Source organism: Psittacula echo (assembly GCF_963264785.1).
Source record: "Psittacula echo genome assembly, chromosome: 7".
NCBI classification, from domain to species: Eukaryota; Metazoa; Chordata; class Aves; order Psittaciformes; family Psittacidae; genus Psittacula; species Psittacula echo.
This window is the reverse complement of record NC_137740.1, coordinates 1,188,579-1,212,191: the sequence shown is the minus strand read 5'-3', so window position 1 is coordinate 1,212,191 and position 23,613 is coordinate 1,188,579. Positions and strand designations below refer to the sequence as shown.

The window sequence follows — 23,613 nt, the reverse complement described above, 5'->3', positions numbered from 1 at the left end:
AGCCTGTAACTGCAGTTTGAACTACAGCATCTCTATTTTACAGCTGTAAAGGTTTAACTCAATAGGGCATTGGGATTTCTGCCATCCCCATTCCTTGTTAGGGATGAAATTGTGTCAAAACTGAACTGCATCTGTTCAACATGACCTGCTGCCTTCCCCAGGCTGCCAAAAGGATGAGAACTGGGAGTGCCGGTTGGGTTCTCTTCCCCTTCTTCCCCTTCCAGTGCTCCTGCCATGCAGCTGGGACAGCTTCACCTTCCCTCTATATCCTCCCTTGGAAGAGGCTGACACTGGGTGCCCAGAACTGGAATGGAGTAAATGGGATGGGATAGATGTGCCTATCAATAAGCCACGTAATTAACAGACTGAAGAGTCAGCATTAGTTAGCATAAACTCAGCAGTTTTGAGGATTCCCATTTGCAGTTATAAGAACCAGATGCTTTTACTTTCAAATTACTCCTGTGTGCTGCTCTGCTTTGCTTATTGACTGAGCACAGCGTTTATGACTTGTCTGGGTTTTACCAAGTTATTTTAAGTTTACCAAGTTATTTTAAGTGCAGCCACCCTAGAGATTTCTTCACCTTAGTAGTTCTAAAAGGAAGAGTGATCTTTTTATTTGGGAGACTACGCATCCAGAGAAGCTTGTGCATCATTGCCAGCCCTGAGGGGTACCTTTGGTTTCATATTTGAATACCTTCACATTATTATAATACATTAAGCCATTCTAATGAGTTTTGTTGTTTCAAACCTGAGTCTTGTTTGCTTTATCGAGGGTAAAGGAGTTTATATTTTTAGATAGGTGACTTTTAAGCTTCTTCCCCTCGTCTGTTTAATGTCTGAGATCTGGTTTCTCCGTAACCCTATGACAGATCACACTTAAACAGTTGTGGAGCTCAGACACTGAGAGTGAGTGCAGCGAAGCCATTCTCCTTTCTGCAGGAAATCCTTGCACAGTTTTAGAGCCACACATATTTAAGAGGCTTTTACTAGCTTTTTCCTCCAATTTCCACTCCATTCCCAGCTCACCCAACACTCTCCGGGCCTGTGGAGCCACCCAGCAGCTCCCACGTGGAGTTCAAGGTACTGCTTTTGGCAGATAAAGTGCTAAATGGCTGGAAACCTGCCCATAAGACCTCTCCTGGCCTTTCCCAGGTACAGGAGGAGAGCGGAGGTGGGCTGCAGGGCTTTAGGCTGCAGGGCTTTAGGCTCCTCACCTTGCCCTTGGCCAAGGAAGAGGATCTCACAGCAGCGAGCACACCAGCGCTTGCAGAGGATTAACAAAGAGCAGCTCTTGCGAGCTCACTGATTAGGCAGAATTAGTCCTGCCAGCTCTCTGCCTCACAGACAAGCTGTTTTAACTGACTGTAGTCTGCGACTGCTTTTATGTTTACTGCTAATGGCTATTTTATGATGAGATGATCCCTGGAGTCTGGAAATTGTGCGTTTGGATATACATTAATCTAAGTAACAATGATACAGTTTAAAAACCCAAAGGGCTTGTTTCAGACACTGAACAACTTCATTGAACAAACTTCAGGTTTCAGTTTTAACTCCTGCTGTTCATTTAGTCAACAATTACAAAAAAACCCCCAAAAGGTCCCAATCTAAAAAGGAAGAAAAAGAAGGTCCCCATCCAAGACTAAGTGAAGAAAATGAGATTCTGTCTATGCTTTCACCAGAAAATAGAGCAGGGTGTGCACTAACGGTATATAAATCTAGTCTTGCAGTATACCTGCGGATAGATAACGTACCTGCTACTCTGAACTACCTGTGAGAGCTGACTCCACTCAGTGCTGCACTAAAACAACGCCTGAGCTGTCCAAGGCTCATTCTGTGCTGGCTCCACCAGCCAGAGGTGAAGAGGATACACCGGAGGGAAAAGCAATGGTTTTCCTCTTTCCTGTAAGCAATGGAGGTTCAGGGATCCCCAGTACCTTTGTACTGATGTCTGATACATCTGCCAGCAACAGCGTAACAAAATAGGATGTGCATGATGTTTGAGCAGTAAGACACAACAGGACAATGCATTTCTTGCTGGTTATAGCCAGCCTCAGGTAATACCCCCACTGAAACAGAAAACAGAAAGCACAATTTTGTTGTCCTGAAGTGCTCTGCTTAGGCTTTCCTGCTGCTCACAGTGAGAGGAGTTGGTCAATGTTATAAATAGAAAGGTAATTATCACACTGGAAAAGGCAAATTGAATCCAGAATGCTAAACACTGCCCTACAATACTTCGTACATAAAATATGTTTCTGCTGCAACTTCCTCCAACATGTGCACAACATAATTTGCATTGTTGGAAATAGATGCCAATGTATTTCACCAACAGAAGAAAAACATTCACTGTTATAGATAGTAAAGATCAGTTATAGTGTTTTACAGAATGCTTTAGGGTATATCGCTAGTTAAGACTGCTCTGAAAGTCGCAAAGAAAGAGGAGCAGCCACAGCCTGTGAAGGGGAGCAGCTGGCCAAGGGGAAATGAGCTGACAGATGGCTTTCTATGAAAAATGGTTGTTAATATTCTCACATCAGCTCCCAGGTTTAATGGGATGTTTGAGCTGAGAAACCCAACTCTTGGAAGCCAGGAAATTCCAGAAGCTGGAAGGCGCATCTGGACAGTCGCTTACAAGAGACACTATCCACTTGCTTTTGCACCAATGTGCAAACCTGAAGGAAATAAGCTCTTAGATAAAGTAAGAGCCATAAACCAGAAAGGAAAATATCTACCCATTTAATGAGGTAGGGTTTAAAATTCTGCTGATTATGGTTACGCAGCACTAATGGCCTGGAGTAAAGCTGACTGTAAACAAAACCAAAGCACACGGTCCATTTCTGGGGTTCAGGCAGAGTCCCCCATGGATGCTGTGATGGGCAGCAGCTCTGTGGATGATGAACCTATGGCCTAAGCAATGAATGGCCCAGCTGGGAGAAAGTTCATCCACATGAAGGTTTGGCTGAAAGTCTTGTTCATGAAACAACCAACCTTTACAACCACAAATCCTCAGCAGGACATGTATGAAGATGGATGGGGTTTTAAATAAAAATAAACAAATCCTCTCAGGAGAGTTTTCCAGTGCCTTTCTGGTTATTATGCCTAAAAGGTTGTAATTGCTAAAGCATAGTGAAAACTTAGGCTCATTATTGCAGCACTCCCTATCACAACCCAGCCAAGGACATCCTGCTAACACCTTTAAGAGCACAGAATCTACAACCACAAGGAAACCAAGAAGTTCCCCCCAAAGCCACACACAGCACGGCTGCTGGTAGCCAACACCTCTGTTGGCCCTGGCTGCTTTAAACTGCTGTTTAAAGCTTGGCACTGATTTCAGGACAGCCTGATGGTCACATCATCACAGGGGACAGAGCCAGCCTGGTGGTCTCCTCTCTCTTCCACTCTGGTCCCCAGCATCCCCAGCAGCACGAGGGGGTTGGCGAGCACCGGCTACTTACTTCCTCTCTCCTTTGTACCACTCAAAGACCGGGGCAGGAACTCCTGCACCTTCGCACCGTATCAGGCCGTTCCCTCCAAGCACCACACCGCTGGATTTAAGTTCCTGAATTGTGGGGGCAACTGAAAAAAAAGAATTGTAAAACGGACATTTGCATCTCCATACGCAGATCACTCCACGCCGCTTCTCTGCAGCACGCTCTGTGTTACTCTCTGCCTGGCGCGTGGTTTCCAGCTTGAGTCACATTCAATCACGTTTTCTTCCAGCAGTGTAAGAATTATCCCACACAGCAGATTCTGAGATATATTCTGCGTATCTGGTGTAAAAAAACACAACTGAGACATGAAGAGATATCAAGCCCATATTGCAAAGCTGTTCATCCGACTCAGTTACTCAGCGCAAAGATTAACTATTTATAAGTGTTAGTGTCATACAAGATGTATGTAAAAACATCAGAATCACAAAGAAAGCACATGAAGAACTGGCTGAGAGACTTAGTCAGGAGGAGCCCCTGAAGCCAGGGAAGGGATGGCAGCACCCAGGGCCCAACACAAAGACAGGACCAGCACCAGTTATCTTCATAAAATCCCAGCCTGGTTTGTGTTGGAAGGGACCTTGAAGCTCCTCCAGCTCCAACTCCTGCCACAGGCAAGGACCCCTTCCACTGGAGCAGCTTGCTCCAAGCCCTTGTGTCCAACCTGGCCTTGAACACTGCCAGGGATGGGGCAGCCACAGCTTCTCTGGGCACCCTGGGCCAGCGCCTCAGCACCCTCACAGGGAAGAGCTTCTGCCTAAGAGCTCAGCTCAGCCTCCCCTTTGGCAGGTTCATGTCTTCTGCAAATGCCCCATAAACCCCGCTAGGCTCTGACAGACTTTTAGTTCTTGTTTTGCATATTAGAAGAACAAACTTACCTTCACAATTATGAACCAACCATAAATGCAATATACCAACGTGACTTTTCCACTGTTGCACTGGATACAGAGTTGTTTCAGTAAATATCTTATCTTTTTAAATAGCAAAGATTGCAAATAGCAATAAGCATCTTAAACATAGTACTACAGATAAAAAAAACCAGATAAAAAGTGATTGTCAGTTTTTCCCCTTGCCAGCAAAAAGCAACAGTAAGCTGAGAATAAACCAGAACAAATTCTTCAGGAAAGATTATCAAAGGAAAGGCTGAACAACAACTGCCTTCTCCCTGGAATTTCTTTTACATCTCTGGTTTTAAACAATAATTTATGTGCAGCATAAAAGCGCCATAAAAACCAAACCACAGAACTTGTAAATAACAATCTGTTTATTTTTTCCTGAGCAGTTTTCCAGATGTTGCTTTAAGGTGTTTATGTACATATAAAATGCTGACTGCCTCTCGGCTGCTTCTTCCACCCCCTCTTCCATCGCTCACGTTAAGGGACCATAATCTTTTATGGGAAGCAGCCATAGTAAAGAAACCTCAGAGCTCTGAAGGAACAGTGTGACAGCCAGGTTCCTGGCCTGGTGGCTCAGGTCCATCACACACCCATCCATCATTAACACCACCCGTGGCTGCTGTTCCAGGTGTGTTGGGCATGGCACAGAAATCCAGCTGTTACAGCCAGGGAAAACAAACGTGCACTCTTAGCACTTACACACAAGCCTTGATGTTTAACAAAACCACATAAGGATGTTTTGGGTGGGATTAACAGAACTGGTTCTCTTTTGCCCATCACTCATGTCCTGCCCCAAATCAAGCAGACAGACTGACTACAGTCTCCCACAGCTGGCAAACACACCCCTGCCTTCAACTTTTTCTTCCATGATTACATCAAACCAATCCATGAATTTCTGAACTCCTAACCAGTAACATGAAAATTTCAAGTAGATAATAAACATAAAACTGATTTGCACGACTACTTCTCCATAAGCTGCACAGGAAAACCGTCAGATGTATTTGTTACTTCATAAAGATAACAATGACATATAAAGCTTACTCCTTCCTGAGAAATGAAGCATTTTGTGCAGGCAAGACCTTTAAAGAATAACTGAGTGAGACTGATGACATGAAGAGCTGTGAACAGGTCACATTTTGCCTTTGCTCCTACAGCACTGTGTGGCACCAACATCTACTCAGAGCACCATTAACCTCATAGGTCAGCTTCAAAAGAATTAGAGCTAAAAATGTCCAAGATGAGCCACACAAACCATACAAAAGCGTCAGCTGAATGATGATCAGCTCATCCAGCTCCAACCCCTGCCACGGGCAGGGACCCCTTCCACTGGAGCAGCTTGCTCCAAGCCTCTGTGTCCAACCTGGCCTTGAACACTGCCAGGGATGGGGCAGCCACAGCTTCTCTGGGCACCCTGTGCCAGTGCCTCCACCCTTTCTCCCATAACCATGGAGTGGGTCCCTGGAAAGCTTTGCTGTAAGAGGCTTTGTTTTTCCTGCATTATGCAAAGGCAGTGAAAATATTCAGGTTTGGGGTTTTTTTCCTAATCGAAAGTGGGCAAGATTCTTAACAAAAAGCCTGAGTTTGAAGTGAAGGTACCACACTGCGTGCACACTGCTCAGACAATATTGAATCCTCAAGCACTGAGCAGAAAGAGCAAATAAAACACCAGCAAAGGCCTGAGACACATAGGAGGTTCTTGTCTAAAAAGGTCCACCTGCCTGCTCCTCAGCAGGACCTGCTCACCTTTTGCTGGGTGTTCCGTGGGTTTTAGGGGGCTTTGGTTGGGCTTGCTTTGGCTGTTTGTTTTTTAAATAGATCACTGCTAATAAATTCATAACTTAAATTATCCATAAAAACATAGAGCTTGCCAATGCTTTTTCCGGCAGGAGCCCCAGGCACTGTGCTCCCAGTGCAGCTGGGAAGGGGATGCTGGCTGGATCCCAGCTACAAATCACTATTCCAGGCTTTGCTGCCTGCTGAGACCTAGGTTTGTTTGGAAAATATTGGAAAACTTCTGAAAAGGAAGGCTTTTTAGATCTCCCTTTCAGAAGGATTTCAGCTTCTGCTTGTTCACAATAAACCTAAAAATCAATATTCCCTGCTCTAGGAAATCCCTGGTTAACGCTGGGATGAAAACGGAAACCAAAGACAGCTTGCAGTCACCATTCTCTCAGATTTCCCCTTGTCAGGTCGTTTTCTTGTTTGTACTATAAAAACAAACTGTGACTCAGGCACGTTTCTGGTGCACTGATTAGCTACATGCTGAGCACAAAACCATCAGCCCCTACTGCTCACATCAGTGTGGAAGACTGAGTAACTCCAGATGAAATTCCACACCTAAATGCTTGCTGCTCTCGGAGCCAAGGTTTGTTTCGGAAAGGGACAAAGACATGGGAAGAGATTTTCAGGTCTCCACTATTTCATATTTATTTTTAATGATTTCCATGTGATCATTTAAAGACTCATTTTTGAGAAGACATTTGTGATTTGCTCCTATTGCTGTCAGTTGTGCTGCATAGAGCTGCTTGCTTGTGCTGCTGGGGCTACACGTGTGTTCTCCTGTGTCAAAGATTCTGAGATTATAACAATGAGCAGGAATGCTTTATTAATTAACATACATGTCCTTTTGCAAAAGGAAAGCTCATTTATTATGTTAACAAGTGGTCACAAGGTTCAATTTAATTCTGCCTTCACTGTTGGCCAATGTATACTGGTTGAGATCTCATCTCAATCTCCTCTCTGGCCCGTTAAAGCCATTCCCCTTTGTTCTGTCCCTACAGGCCCTTGTCCAAAGCCCCTCTCCAGTTTTCTGTAGCCCCTTTAGGCACTGGAGCTACTCTAAGGTCTCCCTTCTCTTCTCCAGGCTGGAGAAGAGTTCCTACAGCAGCATAGGGAATCAACAGCAAGGAGAGATTCTGGCCATCCAGGAAAACATTTTCATTCAGGAGTTTAATAATGATGACATAAACCATTACAGAAAATCATTTGGCATCATTAATGATGCAGCCCTGCTCCATTCAGCTGATGGATCAAACAGATGCTAACAGAAGTCCTGAGTGGACAGCAGAAGGCAAGGGATAGATACAGATGGACACAAGCTTGAAGACCTGATGAAAGTTTAAAAAGATAAAAAGAAAGAGCAGCTGTAATCCATTATAAATAAAGCAATTACAGCTGGGAAAACAGTTGGAAAACAAGAGAAATGTTCAAGATTCAACACGAAAGAATCCAAGGCCAAAGGGAGGCATGCACAGGTAAAGCTCCAGCAAGCATTCCCTCCAATGCAGAAGGTTTTTCCTTCCACAAGTTAGATGGGAAGAGATTCCAGTCATTTTGCAGAGACGCTGATGTGTTTCTGCATGTGTGCAGAGCACTTCATTGTAAATAACTATAAGGAACACATGCATGAACGAGAGAATAACAACTTGTCTCCAAGGTATAAAGCATCAGTGGAGAGTGAAGCGCTTACCTGGAAGATCCTATGGGAGGGAGGGAGAAAGGGGGTGAGTGCCATAGAGCTCCCAAAGGGAGGGAACTTAATAGAAAAGTTACTGCTCTGACACAAGATGTAACTTGTAACAGTGATGTTAACAAGAGAACCTCCCATAGGACTAATCATTATAAATGTATTTGTCATTTTTAAATCTCCTAAATAATGGTTACATAAAATCACCAAGAAAAAGATATGTTTCTATGTACGTGTTAGCAGTACCAGGCTTTAGAGACGCACATGTGCGGGTTTACTCTCCCTGTGGTAGAGCCTCATTCCGTCCTCTCCCACAGCTCATCCCTGCAGAGCAGAGCACTTAAAATAAATGCTTAATTTCTGACTTGAAAATAAATTACTGGAACTTGTTCATATCATTTCTCAAAGATGTGTAAGTGCTTTGCTAGGAAAGGCTTTCTCAAGTGGGTGCTCAGAGGCTCAGCTTAACTGGAGTTATACTAACGCCCTTTTGCGTCTCTTCCTACATGAAATGGCTTAGGAGGTAAAGCTGTTCTTGACCCAAAATACGTATTTATCACTCCAACGAAACACATATTTATGTGTCTTCATCAAAAGAGCAGGACAGGAGACGTGTTCAAGGCCAGGTCGGAAGGGGCTTGGAGCACCCTGCTCTACTGGAAGGTGTCCCTGCCCGTGGCAGGGGATTGGAACTGGAGGAGCTTTGAGGTCCTTCCCAAGCCAAACCATTCCATGAAAAGCACCATGGAGACAGGAGCACAACATAGCATAAGCAAGAATGCTGATGGAACAGCTGAGTTGCTTCTGTACCACAATCAAATACACTGTGAGTTCATCAGACAACTCACTTGGTGCAGTGTGAGAGCCTCGGGGTGGACCTGTTGGACATCTGGGGACAGATGAACACCACATCGAGTGCATACGCACGCTCCGATGCATGCACATCCTCTTTAATTTTAGTGAAGCAATTGAAGTTTCAATAAATACCCCTGTTAAAGTCTCATATGAGGGTGCCGAGTGCTCATGGCACTCCATCTCTCTCGCAGCGTGTTAATGAAGAAGATGTGAAAATGATCATCTTCACTCTATAATTACTTTCTGCTCAGCTGATATCACCAACATGTTTGCATGAGTCAGGCGCCTGTGCTGGGAAAACCAAATTGTACAACTTATGCTCCATTCTGAAAGGATGCAGAGCTTTGCTGAATCTGCTTTCCCACCCAAATATTTTCATCTTGCTTATAAATGTCTAAAGGAACAGTTAAAACAATGCACGCAGCACCCTGGCACTCATACAGGCACAGAAAGCCTGCGAAGAACCTCCAGCTAGAACAGGTTTCTTCTTTTACCGTTTTAATGAGCTTCGGGACTCTCATGCACATTAGTTATGTTGCCCTAATTACTCATTATAATTCTAATGTGCATTTTATATTTAATTACAATGCTTATAAAGATTCGGTATGGACAGTAAATTATTATAAGTAGCATGTGCATAATGATGATGAGCTGCATTTATTAACTTTTACACTAGCATTCAGGGCTGGCAACTTCCAATTTCACCTTTGTGATTAACCATATTGTCAGACTGCACGAACAGTTTGGGGGCATTAATTGGAAATGTCAAAAAAAAAAAGTCTTCTTTTCCTGCTGATTTTCATCAGGTTTTAATTTGGCATCTTAACGTAGCCTTTTGTTAGGGAAATTGCTCTCTGGTGTGTTAAGATAAAGACTTCCGGGCAAGAGAACAGGTTTTCTGAGGTCTCTTTTTTGCCTCAGAAAACAAGATATGAGCAATATTCAAATATATTAATTTATATATATATACATGCATAGAATTTTACCAATAAAGTAACATCTTTGCAGGGAAACAGCCTCACTGGTACTTTACGTAAGTAAAATGGTTTCCAAAACTCTACATCATTTAATTTCTCTAACTTATTCAGAGCGCCAGCCCTACCTATTCCCAGCCTAATGGAGTGGTTTAAGAAGTGCCTCTTCATATCAGAAACTTCACGAGTGTGTGGCAACATTTGAGACGTGCCTTTAACAACCACTGGGCTGAGCAACTTAATAAGCTCTTTTTTTCCATCTTTTCTTGATGACTTATCAAAACCCACTGAATTCAGTGCGATCTTGATGTGTTTATACGCATTTATATGCAAACACACAAGGTACCAGTAGGAATTCAGTTCAGCTCCTGCATTTCTAGATGTAACCCAGCATGCTTTGCCCTTTTCCTATTCAGGCTTTAACTTCTCAGAGCAATCTATTTAAATATTGATTTATTAAGCAATTCTGTAAACACCTTGTACCAGCCATCAGAAAACAGTCTCAAGCATTCCCTGTGTGTAATCTGGCACGTGGCACAACGCAGCAGAGCATCTCCCTCAGCTCTAACAATCGCATTGTAACAGGCCATCAAAATCCCTGGCTGCTGTGCAAGTCAAGTTTTGGCATAGAAAACCTCCCAGGGTTGAGAGGAAAGCTTAAAATCCATGGGTAATTGTGTGGGAGAAATACAGAACAATCAGTAATACAAAATAATACTTACTAAATAATAGGCCAGCAGAGAGAAATTCTTAACAATGGGGTTTATGAGTATTTGAGTGATAAGGATAAGAAAGAAGAGGGAGAAAGTTGACAAAACTTCCCCTAACCAGCAAAGAGAACTAAGACCCCTGAGGAGCTACATATGAAAGCACAAGTTAGCGCACAGCAGAAGGGCTGCTTTGTTTTACTGCCCATTACATTTAATCTTCCTGCTTCATCTATTTAATCCATCTGGTTTCCAGCAATGCATTTTTCTAATCATATTCCCTTTAAAGTAGCTTTGTAAATGCAATTTATCCCCTGTTAAAGGAGTTGGCACTAGTGTATGGACACAAACTCTTAGAGCATCTTGGTCACAGCATCCATGGGGCGGGCAGCTGCAGGCTCCACATCCCAGGATCAGCGGCTGGTGGTATCCATGGTGACTACATGGATGACTATTTGTGCATCAGTATTTGTGCACCAAAAGGAGCATGACCAGCAGGTCAAAGGAGGTGATCCTGCCCCTCTACTCTGCTCTCGTGAGACCTCACTTGGAGCATTGTGTGCAGTTCTGGTGTCCTCAACATAAAAAGGACATGGAACTGTTGGAGCAAGCCCAGAGGAGGCTGCAATGATGATCAGGGGCTGGAGCACCTCCCGTATGAAGACAGACTGAGAACACTGAGGCTGTTCAGCCTGGAGAAGAGAAGCTGCGTGGTGACCTCAGAGCAGCTTGGGGAGGACAGCCAGGTCTGGAGCATCTTGTATGAACGTTTATACAACGGCATCACACCCACCCTTTCCACAGGCATAGTTGAAACCACAATGAGCAAACATGAAACAAATCCTGCATTTGCATACAAGAGTTGGTGGTAATTTAGAAGTAACAGATGCACAAAACATACATAGGGTTCTAAATGTTTGGAGTTTGGTGGTGTTTGATACTGTGGAGTTGGTTTTAATCTTTCATTGGCCAGCGATGCTTGATTCAAATTTAACTGAAGTCAAAGTCTTTGTATTGACTTCAGCAGGCTTTGAATGAGGCCCAGAAAAAGCTGCAATAAAAGGATTTCGGTTTTCAAAACCAACAAAATAAAAAAAACCCACAACTTGAAAGAGCCAAAGTATTACATGGAGAGCTCTTGTCACACAACTCCTCCTTTTGGACACTATTCTCCTACAGCTGCAGTTTGAGGGAGAAGTCACCATCAATGCTTTCTCACCAGCACAGAATGGCCAAACAGCTGTAATTACCCAAGTCAAAAGAACAAACTGTTATGGCTTATGGCATGTAATATGCTACCTACAGGAACCAGCAGAGCCCCACAATGGATAACAGAGCACAGCACCTCTAATGAGTGATGTGCACATGCTGGTTGGGGGACTCCAAGCTGAAGAGCGTCTCTCTGAAAGTCAAGAGAACATCTCCCTCAGAAGTAGGCATCTCTGAGGTTACTTTTTCCCATGCAGCAGACACATTGGTCTAATTTCTATTCCTTTTTCCCACTAGCTGTATTAAGTTAGGTTTGTCCATATGTTGAGAGGAACTACCTGGCCCCACACAGGCAGCGAGGAAAGCCTACTGGTGGGGAGCTTTGTGCTGAAAGGCAGGACGGCATCTCCTCAGCTAACAACTAGGAGGCTTGAGTAGTGGGAAAGAAAGGTATTTTACCCCATGCAAGCTTGCTGCTCAGCACTGCAGTGCTCCATGTACAGGAACAAATGTATGTCTTTGGGTAATGCTGAGCTGCCTTGGGAAAGGAGCGTTTCCATATGGGACAGGAGCACCAGCATGATAGGACATGTTGGGAAGAAGGATGATATGCCATCATCCGTGTTTGCCTAGGGAGCCAGGCATCCCACCCTAGCTGTGCTCAGTGGCTTCCCTAACAGGGACTTACATGGGAAACCTCCCTCCTCTATCAGTTCCTACTGGAAAAGCTTCCTCACCGTTAACGTGCCATCACACTCTGCTGCAGTTCCTTTATCTCAGCAAGTTATTCAAATGTGAGTGGGGAGGTTAAAGGGGAAAAAACGAGTAGCAGCATCCCAGAGTGGTACCAAGGAGTGAGGAGGAGGAAAGGGGATGCTTTCATACATCTCATGCAAATCCAGAAGGAAGAGTTGGCTGGGAGCCTGGGTGTGAACAAACATGAGTGCTTTTACTTTGCTGTTTCTCTCCCCCTAAGGAAGATAAAAGCAACGGACTTCAACAAATTCCAGGAATTACTAAGTAGATCTTTTGGCAGTAAAGCTGAGGAGAAAGTGAATTAAAGCAAGCTGGTAGTTTTCCAAGGAAAGAAAGTTTGGAACAGAAATGCAAAATGCCTTAGAGCAGGTCAGCAATGCAGCAAGAGACCTACAAGTCCTGCTGGAGCACACCTGGGAAACCAACAGCACAGAAGCAGGCAAGACAGGCATGAGACATAGAATCATAGACTAGTTAGGGTTGGAAAGGACCTTAAGATCATCTATTTGCAACCCCCCTGCCTTGGGGGCAATGCCATCGTTGCCATCAAGCGCAATGAGAAACCACACCAGACATACAGCATCAGTCCTAAAGGAAAAAGTCATCCCTGCTTAGTACCACCTGCTCAGTACCACCCTCTGTGGTGCCCAGACCATGGCACTGTGTTCTGCACCAACACCCTTGTAGCTTGACCTTACCTGAAAACACAACAGTCATCAACCAAAACCCTGAACACTGGACCCAAAGCAAAGCCTGGGGAGCCACCTCCCCTTGGCCTGGCAAGGAGCCTTGGGATAACAAATAGTTTTGGATTCTCAGCATGAATGTTTTTTCTCATCCATGTTTCCCACACTTGCACTCGTAAGTGCCGCATGTCAAAAGCTGATGAACGTCAACACATGACATCTGCCTTCCCTTCTGATACATGGGAATTAGTGAGACAACGTGATTTGTTGTTGATGAATCTGTGGTAGCTGTTACCCTCCTTGGGTTATCTCCCAGGTACGAACACATCTTGTGACAGTTCCAGCATGTGTCTGCAGGCTGGAGACATGCCAGGCATCTGTCAATTCCTTCCAAACAACAGGCACCCGGGGCCTCCGTTCCCAGGAGCTCTCCCAGCCTTTCCAAAGTCTCCAAAATAACGTTTTCATCCTCAGTTGCTTTGATGAAGTTTACTAACCTCATCTGATGATTTGAGACAATTCGCTTAGAGAATCCCAGCCTGGTTTGTGTTGGAAGGGACCTTAGAGCTCATCCAGCTCCAACCCCTGCCACAGGCAGGGACCCCTTCCGCTGGAGCAGCTTGCTCCAAGCCCCTGTGTCCAACCTGGCCTTGAACACTGCCAGGGATGGGGCAGCCGCAGCTTCTCTGGGCACCCTGTGCCAGCGCCTCAGCACCCTCATAGAAGAAAGAAGGCTGCTCTCTATCTACTAGGTTAAGCTTTACTTATCTGCTCTTGGCATGCAGTCCTGGAGGCTCACAAGTGACCAACCTTCCCTTCTTCTGAGATGGTGGAGCAGAAAAGCAGGAGGAGGCACTTGACAATGGTGGTGCTGGGAAAAGAAGCCAATACCCCAGAGATGCTCAGGAGATGTGTAACCTAGTGCGAACGACCTGCTCTATGGGGCACCAGTGGGGTCTTAGCTCAAGTACCAGAAGTTCAGAAAGCAAAAGGAATTGGGATTAGCAGAGTAGGAAAAGACCATTTAGTAGGGACACGCTCCATTGCTAATTGTAATCACTAATTCCCTACCTCTGAGCAAGCAATGATCAACCACAATTGAAGCATGGGAGATATTGGTCTGGAAGTTATTGCTGGAAGAGATTGCTCATGGAGACTGTGCAGGTGCTCTTTCTCTGTTTTAAACTAAAGAGTGACAGTTCAAATGCAAGCATCTGCATCTGGACAGCAGCACCAGCCTGGCTCCTCAGGTCCTCCCCTGGGCTGCATTTTGGTGGTCTCCAGGATGCTGGGATTTGATGCTTTTAAGCATCAGAACAGATCTATAACAGCAAACTCCTTTACTCATTTTCACAGATAAGCTGTGGTTAAGGCTATCCACCATTTTTCAACACAATGAGCTAAAAAAGGGAAATCTACCCTTCTCAGCTTACAGTAGTGATGAAATCTGCAGGTTCCTGCTTAAGTGCAAAAATGAGGTAAGTACTGAACCTGGATTTGGAACTCACAAATAATTCAAAAGACAGAAGCAGAACTTTTCTGCAGCAAACTTATCAGATGCTCCTTGGATCTGATTTGATATATTCTACATCCATAACAAAGTAGCTAGGTGAACTCACCAAAATGGTATTTCTGAGGACAGAACTCATTACTACTGTATAATAAATGGAAGCATAAGTCAGAGTTAGCACAGAACAGATTGTTTGGGGTTGCAAAGACAGCAGCTGTCACAGCTTGACAGCTTTCTTGTTAGTGAATCAGCTTTACTGACAGTCTTTTTGATTGAAAACCACTGTTCTCTGACAGTGTGTTATAGCTGATATACATATGTACCTCATGAAGAATGAGAAAGAGCCAGAAAAGGTCTAGAAGCTACTGCTCTATGTTAAAAAGAAGCGAAGTTTGCATAAAGGGTTTTTTGGTTCCTCCTCAGTAATCTGTGGCAGATACGAGTTGATAGAAACAGGACAATCTAAACTGACCTGTGACAAGCACGCACGTAGAGTCCAAAGTGGGGTTTAAGCTGAAAGCAGTAAAGCCACAGAAACATGAGCTGCTCTCAAACACTCTCAGGATGTGTTTGTGTAACTGAAAACAAAGAAAAGAAGTAAAATGACGGAAAACCTCAGTGCCGCTCTGACAGGGGTTTCCCAGCCCTCCTGCCAGCATAAAGGGGGATCTGCCAGAGGAGATACAGCCATGTCAATTCAAAAATGAACCTGTCTACTCTGAGTCACATTTTACTTTTCCTCTTTATACACTCCATCAGTGTTAATGGTTTTGACTGGCAGCTCCATGGTAAAGGGAACATTGGCTTCTGCTTCCTGCAGCACACTCAAAATACCCATGTAAAACCATCACTGGTGCTGCCCAGGCTAGAACAGCACAGGCTTCCTTGGGTGAACACAGCCACCTGCTTTGCCATGGAATGGTAAAGGTTGGAAAGGGCCTTTAGATCATCTAGTTCCAACCCCCTGCCATGGGCATGCTGTGCACTCTTCAAACACATGTGATTGGCATCCTTTGGGCACCAAAGGATGTAAACGGGGTATTGTACGGGGGAAAATCATCATCAAAATCATAGAATGGTTTGTGTTGAAGGGACCTTAAAGCTCATCCAGCTCCAACCCCTTCTTCACAGGGAAGAGCTCATCTAAACAACACACACCAAAAAATAAGAGCCATTTACCAACACCAGGGAAGCTCAGACCTTTGCAGTTTGCCCTGATGATCACTGAATATTCTTGTTACAACTGCTTGTTACATCCAAAGAATGTCACGTATTTCTCCAGAAGAGACTATAGATCGTACATCAATAGTTCGATGTGGACCTGACTTTACATGAGAAGTCTGGAATACTGGGATATCCCCAGTTCAACATTTAACTGCTGCATTGAAGAGTAATTCCCAACTTTTTGTTCTTCCCAAGATTCTCTTTTGCCTTTAATAATTCCAGGGGTAGGAGCAGCAAGCACCTAAGTGATGACACATTTGCTAGGAAACAGAATTTTGTTCAAAATACAAGCAGTGCATTTTGAAATGATTGTTTCTGATTTTGAGAGCTCAATTCCTTCAGTCTAGAAGGGGCTACAGCGATCTGGGTGCACAGAGTGCAACAGGGATCAAAGCACCTGAAGAAATATGGTCCATAACATTGCTGGTCTCTCTCTCAGCAGTGAGCTCCGCTGTGCCTAAAGGCATCAGAGCTTTCACCGCAAAAGCTTGGCTTTGCTCTGCAGCTCTGAGGTCTAAAAAAGGTCACAGCAGCCTCAAACCAGTTTGTTTTTATTTGACAGGAGGCAACAAATATAAAGAGAACCAGCTTTATGAATTGTAATGCCTGGAGAATGATGTTGGCAATTTTTCCTTTCTTTCGCGTCAACAGCACTACTTTGTTTTAAACTATAAAAGCAGAGCTATCACTTCTCAAAGCTCCCCTAGCTCAGATCTAGTGCCTCCACCACACACTCGCTAACAACAACCAAACTGCAGAAGTTATTAAAACCCAATTTACCAGTCCCACTGGGGACAGAGAGTTGTAGCAGTATCATTACAGACTTATCAGGGGCTGCATGTTGAAATGCCAAGTGCAGTCAGGGTAGGAGCCCACGGGGGATGTTTCAGACATATCCATACACCCACAGGTTCATAGAATCCCAGCCTGGTTTGTGTTGGAAGGGGCCTTAAAGCTCCTCCAGCTCCAACCCCTGCCACGGGCAGGGACACCTTCCACTGGAGCAGCTTGCTCCAAGCCCCTGTGTCCAACCTGACACTGAAGATTCATGGTAAACAGATTTCTTTTGCAGGTCCATTTCAAAGCAGCAGTGACTGCTGCAGGGAGAAATGAATAAAGACAAATAACCAAAGGATGGAGAGTTCTGCAAGACTGACACACTGTTCAGACTGGTCTTTTCATGACCGCAGTTGGATGCAAACCCTCTTTAAACCATCACACCTCAAGGGCGCCATGCTAGCAATAGACAAGAAAACATTCTTGGACCCACAGCAACAAGGAATACTACAATTACTGGGAGATATACTGCTTTCCAGTGTGTTGACTATTACGAGAAATACCTTAAGTAATTGTTTTTCTGAAGAGCAATCTGGGCAAGTGAACACTCCTGGAAGCTGAAGAGCTCTCCATTAATTTTGGCTCCAGTTCGGAGTCTAACACAGTCTGCTTTATACTTCAAATTGCTTCTTGAAATGCATAAGCTCTTTAGAGATGAGTCATCTTCTTGTAAGACTTCAATTTCCCTGCACTGTACTTTAGTGGTATTTAAAGTGGGATCACCTGGAGCCTGAAGAGCCAGACCCGGTTCGGAGCTGGGGGAAAGCACTCCCTCCAGGCAGGACTGACTGCCCAGGAGGGCTCTTCCCCATCCACTCAAACTCCTCCTCTCTCTGCAGCTCACCTGCAGATGTGAAGTTTTAGCACCTCCGAAGATGACAGGGAGCCACGCATGGACCATGCAGGGAGCCAGCCCAGAGAGGAACACACGGCTGCTCCTCCCGATGCCGGGAGGAATTGCTGCAAGAAAGGCAGAGGTGAATGCACCGAGGTGGCCTGAATCTTACTGCAGCCTTATTTTGACTTAAAAATAACAGCAGAAGTGGAAAAAACACCCCAAAGCTATAAGAGAAAAAGCTTGACTGATGTTTTTAACCATGAATTCATGATGTGGTCCTCACACTTTCACCAACAGCCTGAAGCCTTTACCTTGTGCCTTTGCAACAGCCATCAACAATATATCATTGTCAATGCTTTTCACAAATATTAGGAGAGTGTGTCATGGATGCTCTAGTATCTGTTACACCCCAGCCCAGAAATGCATAAACAATGAACTACGTTTATGGTATACCATAATTATACAATATGTGTATCTATAACTACTGGCAGAGTGTAAATATGTGCAAATCAGTATTTTTTTATTCAAAAGACTTATTTCCCCAGAGATAGGAACAGAGGTTACTTTCAAATGGGTAATCATGGCAGTCCTCAGAATTAACCACAAGGGACAAATAATCAGCACCCATTGGCTCCTGAAACAATAAAGTCCAGATCTGAACAACAGAAACAATCTGCTTCCCAAGAAAACCGTACTTGAAAAGGGATTTGCCTGCACATGTTGTAATAGCTCTTTACCTCCTTAATGTGGTTCACAGACTGGTACTGGAGACACTCCTCATACAGTGAAGGGAGAATCTGAGGTGGTTTTTAGTGGTGTAAACTCTTGCCAGAAGCTGTGCCATGCAGCAGCAATGCTTCTATTACACTGGAGCATCATCTCCTGTTCCACTGAAGGAGCCAAGCTGCATCCTCGTCCTGCAGCCCCATATGCCATGGCTCAACCTGAGATCTTCATGGAGAGAAGCAGCAGCTCACTCCACAGGCTACTGCCCTCCCACATCTGCACTGCACCACTGGCAAGCACAGGGTGCAGCTCCCAACTCCCCAGATAATGACAGTTATAATAGAAAATAACAATAATAAAATCACTTGGCAGTGCGAAGCAGAGATTTTTCTTTAAGAAGATGAAAATTGTCCTCAACTGTTGGCAAGATATCCCGAGTACTAATACTCCAACTTCTTCAAATACAAGCCCTCGTTTCATCTTGCCAAAGCCCTTGATTATGTGCTGTGGCAGCAGAATGCCATCTACATGAAGAAACATTATAATCAACTTTGTCACGCTTCAATATGAGCGGTACTTTTCAGAAATAAGCAGTAACTGTGCCACAGTTTGCAGAACCTAATAGTCAACTATTGCACCACAGCAAGAAATCAATGTTAATTTAGGAGCCAAATTACACTCGTGTCACAAACTTGAACTATATTGTTTTAATCTCACTTCTGAGATGTTAATAAGAATACCCAAAGGACATAAAATGACAAATATTGCTTTCACAAGAGGCTTCTTTCCCTATCAGTAGGAAGGAAGAGATTTTCTTCCAACCAACTACATTCTTTCTCCACCCCAGCAGCTGAGGTGGTTTTGGATATATGACCAGTTTTTACTGAAATGGTAGAAATTGTTTTTCATTAAGTGTTACTATGAGATTGGACATCATATAATGCATACAAGTGAGCTCAGTGATGAGAATCACTTACAAATCGAGTAGATGAGAATACAAATATTGACCTTGAATCCTAAAGTCCTAATGTTGACCAAAAATAACCCAAAACCCCTCCCCCCCAAAGTAGAAAAACTGATTGCATTGTGCACGTGAAAAACTCTGTTTTAATAGCAGAAAATTCTTCAAAGATCTTTATCTTATACAAAAAAAACCCCAACCTCTTCTTACTTGCGATGGTTTCACCTGGAATATTTTGCTTGCAGCTCCAAATCTGGATGGCTGGACCCAAAGACAAGCTCTGCTATTATTGATTTAAAGTATGATCAAAGTTTTCATCTTGGCTGTGCTAGCATCTAATCTCCTTTAGCTGGAGTGGGTGGCTTTGTACTCTCACAGATTTGACCCACCAATATAGAAACTAATTACAGTGTGTTATTTCTCTGCCCTTAGCTGCGCACTACGTGCTGCAAGACCAGAGGCCTCTCCATCATTCCTCTGAAGGCCTCCCTACGTCTTTTTAATTGAAACAGTAGCTCAGATGTAAAAGTTATAACTACTGAACTAGAACATCAGTGCAACACAGAATCTGATCTTTAGAATTAGGTTAATATTTAACAACAGCAGGAAAAACAAGTCAAGAGATGGTTTTAATGCACTGACATGAACCTCCACACCTGACCTGCCTGCACTGCAGACTGCCAATGCTCCCTTCAAAAAGCCATTCCATGGTTCCCCAACAGTGCATCGTGGAGCAACACCATTTCCACCACCCAAAGTCTTGGCACAGCTCTAACTTGCATTGAATCCTTCAATGGTCTAAATTGCAAAGGACCTCAAAGCTCCTCCAGTTCCAATCCCCTGCCACGGGCAGGGACCCCTTCCACTGGAGCAGCTTGCTCCAAGCCCCTGTGTCCAACCTGGCCTTGAACACTGCCAGGGATGGGGCAGCCACAGCTTCTCTGGGCACCCTGGGCCAGCGCCTCAGCACCCTCACAGGGAAGAGCTTCTGCCTAAGAGCTCATCTCAGTCTCCCCTCTGGCAGGTTAAAGCCATTCCCCTTGGCCTGTCCCTGCAGGCCCTTGTCCAAAGCCCCTCTCCAGGTTTTTTGTCAGCTCCCTTTAAGAATATAACTGATCTTTTGCAACAGTTTTCAGGTGAAAAAGGTGAAGGGAGGGCACTGCCCATTCCCCAGGTCTGTGGCAGGTAGGGCAAAAAAAAAGAAAGGGGATGGCAGAAAAAGAAAAGGGGACCAATCCTTGCAGCTTTCTTTCCAAAGAGACCCGAAAACATGTGGGAAATGACAGAGTCTAGAGTCATGCTTTGGACACAGATTATGCCTGGACAGGGTCACTTCTTGCTCTTGCAAACTGACCTGTCATGTGGCTCCATGGGTTGCATCAGTGTGACCCTCACCCACACTTGAACAGAGCAAGATCTCATTCTGGAAAGCTCACGCCGCAATGAATGCTGCCGATCCATTAAGAGAATCAAATATGAACCAGAAGTCAGACTTCCAGGGCTCTCCAGGGTGGCTTTGAAGCCAGAAACCCCCATTTCTTAATGGTAACCTGAGAATTTAGGAAAACATGTTCCATGCAAGCCAGTGAAACCGCACTCCAGAGTGCTTTTACCTTTTCAGAGTGTGATTTTGGTACTGCAGGAGGGTATTGCAAAGTTCAATCTTCCAAGGCACATCTACCTCCTGAATCAGTAGGTGGAAATTGTGGCTGGAAATTGCTCTCCATCATTACAATATGGGGAAATACATTGTGTTTAAAAGAGACTGACCTACATGATGCAGCGTTAAATGTGTGAATTTCAGCCAGATGGAGAATGTCAGCCACTGCAACACCAAGATAAGGCCTTTCTGTTCCATGGTCAAATATGAATGTGTGACTTCATCTTATGTGGGTGCAATCCTGTTTGAAGGGTTGACATGACTGAATTTGCTCAATACAAACGACACTGTAAAGAAAAACAGTGATTTCTCAGCAGTTCTCTTCTTTCAGAGAACTGGGTTTAACTGGTTTAATAGAAAAACAACTTTGTAATTGGATGGAAGAGTCCTTACCAAGAGGAAACTTTTGTGATGAGGTTTCAGGTCCTTTGAGGCTGTGAGATGCAGCACCTATTGTGAGTTTCTGATACAACAGACAAGAAGGCTGTTCCTTCCCAGGCTGGCTATCAAACAGCATTGCAGAAACAGACTCTCACAGACACATACAACTGTTCAATGCATTGTCCATGCTGTTTGTAATAAAAACAAAACTGATGTTGCACTTATGGATCGAAATACATTTATATTTCTCCAACAAAACGACTCCTGGTCTCCTAAAGCTGATGCTGACCATAACCCTCCAAGTCCTAAATTTCATCAGGGATGTAACCATGAAGCTGCACATCTGTGGCTATTAAAAACTGAAAGAATCAGAGTGATTTATTTATGCTTAAACTGAAGCCCCATTCCTTCTCTCATTTTAGAAGTGGGAATTTAAAGTACATACTGCTCCAAATAATTTTATACTGATATAGAGGAGGACCACCGAGACCTTCAGGACAGATTTGGGTCTTCTCTTTTTAGTTAATGACCATTCACCTTGATTGAGAGAAATTTGCTTTGCTGAACCCAAAAAACACTGGATATTGAATCGTTTTCCCTCAGCAACAGTTTATAGCAAGATGCTTTCTGGAAGAATAATGTCACAGCAATGTGCCCAGGTATGAGGAGCCCCAACAAACACTGAAGTCCTCTCATGTTTTTCCCCAGTGGGTTTAATGTTACAGATATAATTAGGATAGAGTGGCTTGTACAGTATGTCTGATTTCAAAGTAAAATCAGAGTATTATGCATAATATTATGCAAAGCACCATAGCAACAGTAAGGCAGACTTCTAAGAAATGCTAATGAGCTCAGCTGTTCTGCACAAACCCTAACCTGTCCAAGCAAAGCCAAAGCCAGGACTTCGCATTCCTACGAGAAGCTCAAGCATTCCTTCCATTAAAAAAACAACAAACATACCAAACCCACAGCATAAAATATCTCATCAAAGCACCACAGCAGGAAGCACACGAGCAGTATAGTTCCAAACGTACAATTTGACCAATTCACTGACCATGATTAATGGGTTTATATTTCATTTAATGCAAGCAAAGAATAATGCAGCAAGTACTGGAATAAACCGAACTGATACAAATCCAACTGGCCTAATAAACTCCAAAAATATATTCCAAACTACATTCAAGAGCTCCTGGAAGAGCAGGGCATGTGCCTGATGCTGCCTTCATAAGCCTCTTTCAGGAAAGGGATGTACAAGAGGAGCCAGGGAATTACAAGCCAGCCCATTTATCTCCAATCCCCATAAAAAAGCTGTTCAGGCAATCAAAGATGTGAAAGCAGCTGAAGATAAGAAGAGCAATCACCAAGAGGTTTGTTAAGAATAGATGGTGTCAGGTCAGCAGCTCCTGCACATAGCAGGGGCCAGCTGTGGATACCGCAGCTTAACTGCAGCATTTCCCCATGCCTCCCATGCATGAGCAATCTGGGCTTGGTTTAAAGCTCCTTTTGCCCAAGTGTATGTTGTCTGTAGGCTTTGCTCAGGGTCTGCTGCCCTGGCTGCTAGCTCAGACATCTGTCCTGGGCCTGCTGCTGGTGGGGTTTTCATTAAAACCATTGTCAGAGAAGAGAACCCTGAAACAACCCTGGTAAATTATAAGGAAAACCGGATGAAACCAAAGAGGAACAAGTTCAACACTTGGAATTCATCAGCTGGCAAAGAGGCAAGACAGGTGACCAGGGCTGCCCATCTGCAGTGTTCTGCTCCCACAGTGAAGGCAAGTCCCCTCACCAGATATACAGACAGGCACCAAAATAACCCTTCCACAGCAATCCAACACCTCACCCAGCATCCTAGCTCAGGTTTAAATACCTCCTTTGAGAAAGCCCTTCCTTTGCACCAAGTGAGCTGTGGGAACGGAACATTCAGTCAATTCCCTGGAAAACATGACCCAAGAGTAAAGATGGGTTGAATTAGGGCTGGCGGGCATAAGGAGGTGAACATGGAGAGCACAAGTCTGCTGTCTCCAAAGAGATCTCAAGGCAAAACTGATCTGTTCCCCATTCCTCAAAGGAATTCTGCAGTGTGGTTTCGCATTAGTCACTGTGACAGATGCTCAGTGAAGGACTACGACCAAGTACGTTGCCCATGGAGCTGCAATCCCTAGAGACACCTTATGGACAGCCTGGGCAAACATCTACTGGCAACACTGCTTCAGGGGCACAGCTTTCCCTGTTAATACAGTTTTTACAGATTATCATATAATCTATTCACTTCCATCTTCCATTTTCCATATTTTCAAGATCTAATGGAATACGCCTGTGCGAAGACGCTGTTGGAAGCTGATGTGACACAACATCTACAGTAGTATGAATTATCCTTACATTGTTTGTATTTACCATCTCCAAAACCTGGCAGATGAGGTTCCTCTTCTGCAGACTGTGGCA

The 23,613-nt window shown here is 44.2% G+C and overlaps 1 protein-coding gene across 1 annotated transcript in view; it reads right to left on the bottom strand.

Moving 5' to 3' along the window:
- Window positions 1-23,613, bottom strand: part of NEGR1 (neuronal growth regulator 1) — a gene marked incomplete at its 3' end in the record, with an annotated part of 269,840 nt that overhangs the window by 55,307 nt on the left and 190,920 nt on the right. Inside the window, exon 5 of the mRNA XM_080623582.1 lies at window positions 3,453-3,573. Within this exon, the coding sequence (XP_080479708.1) occupies window positions 3,453-3,573 (121 nt within the window). The remainder of the gene's footprint in view (window positions 1-3,452; window positions 3,574-23,613) is intronic.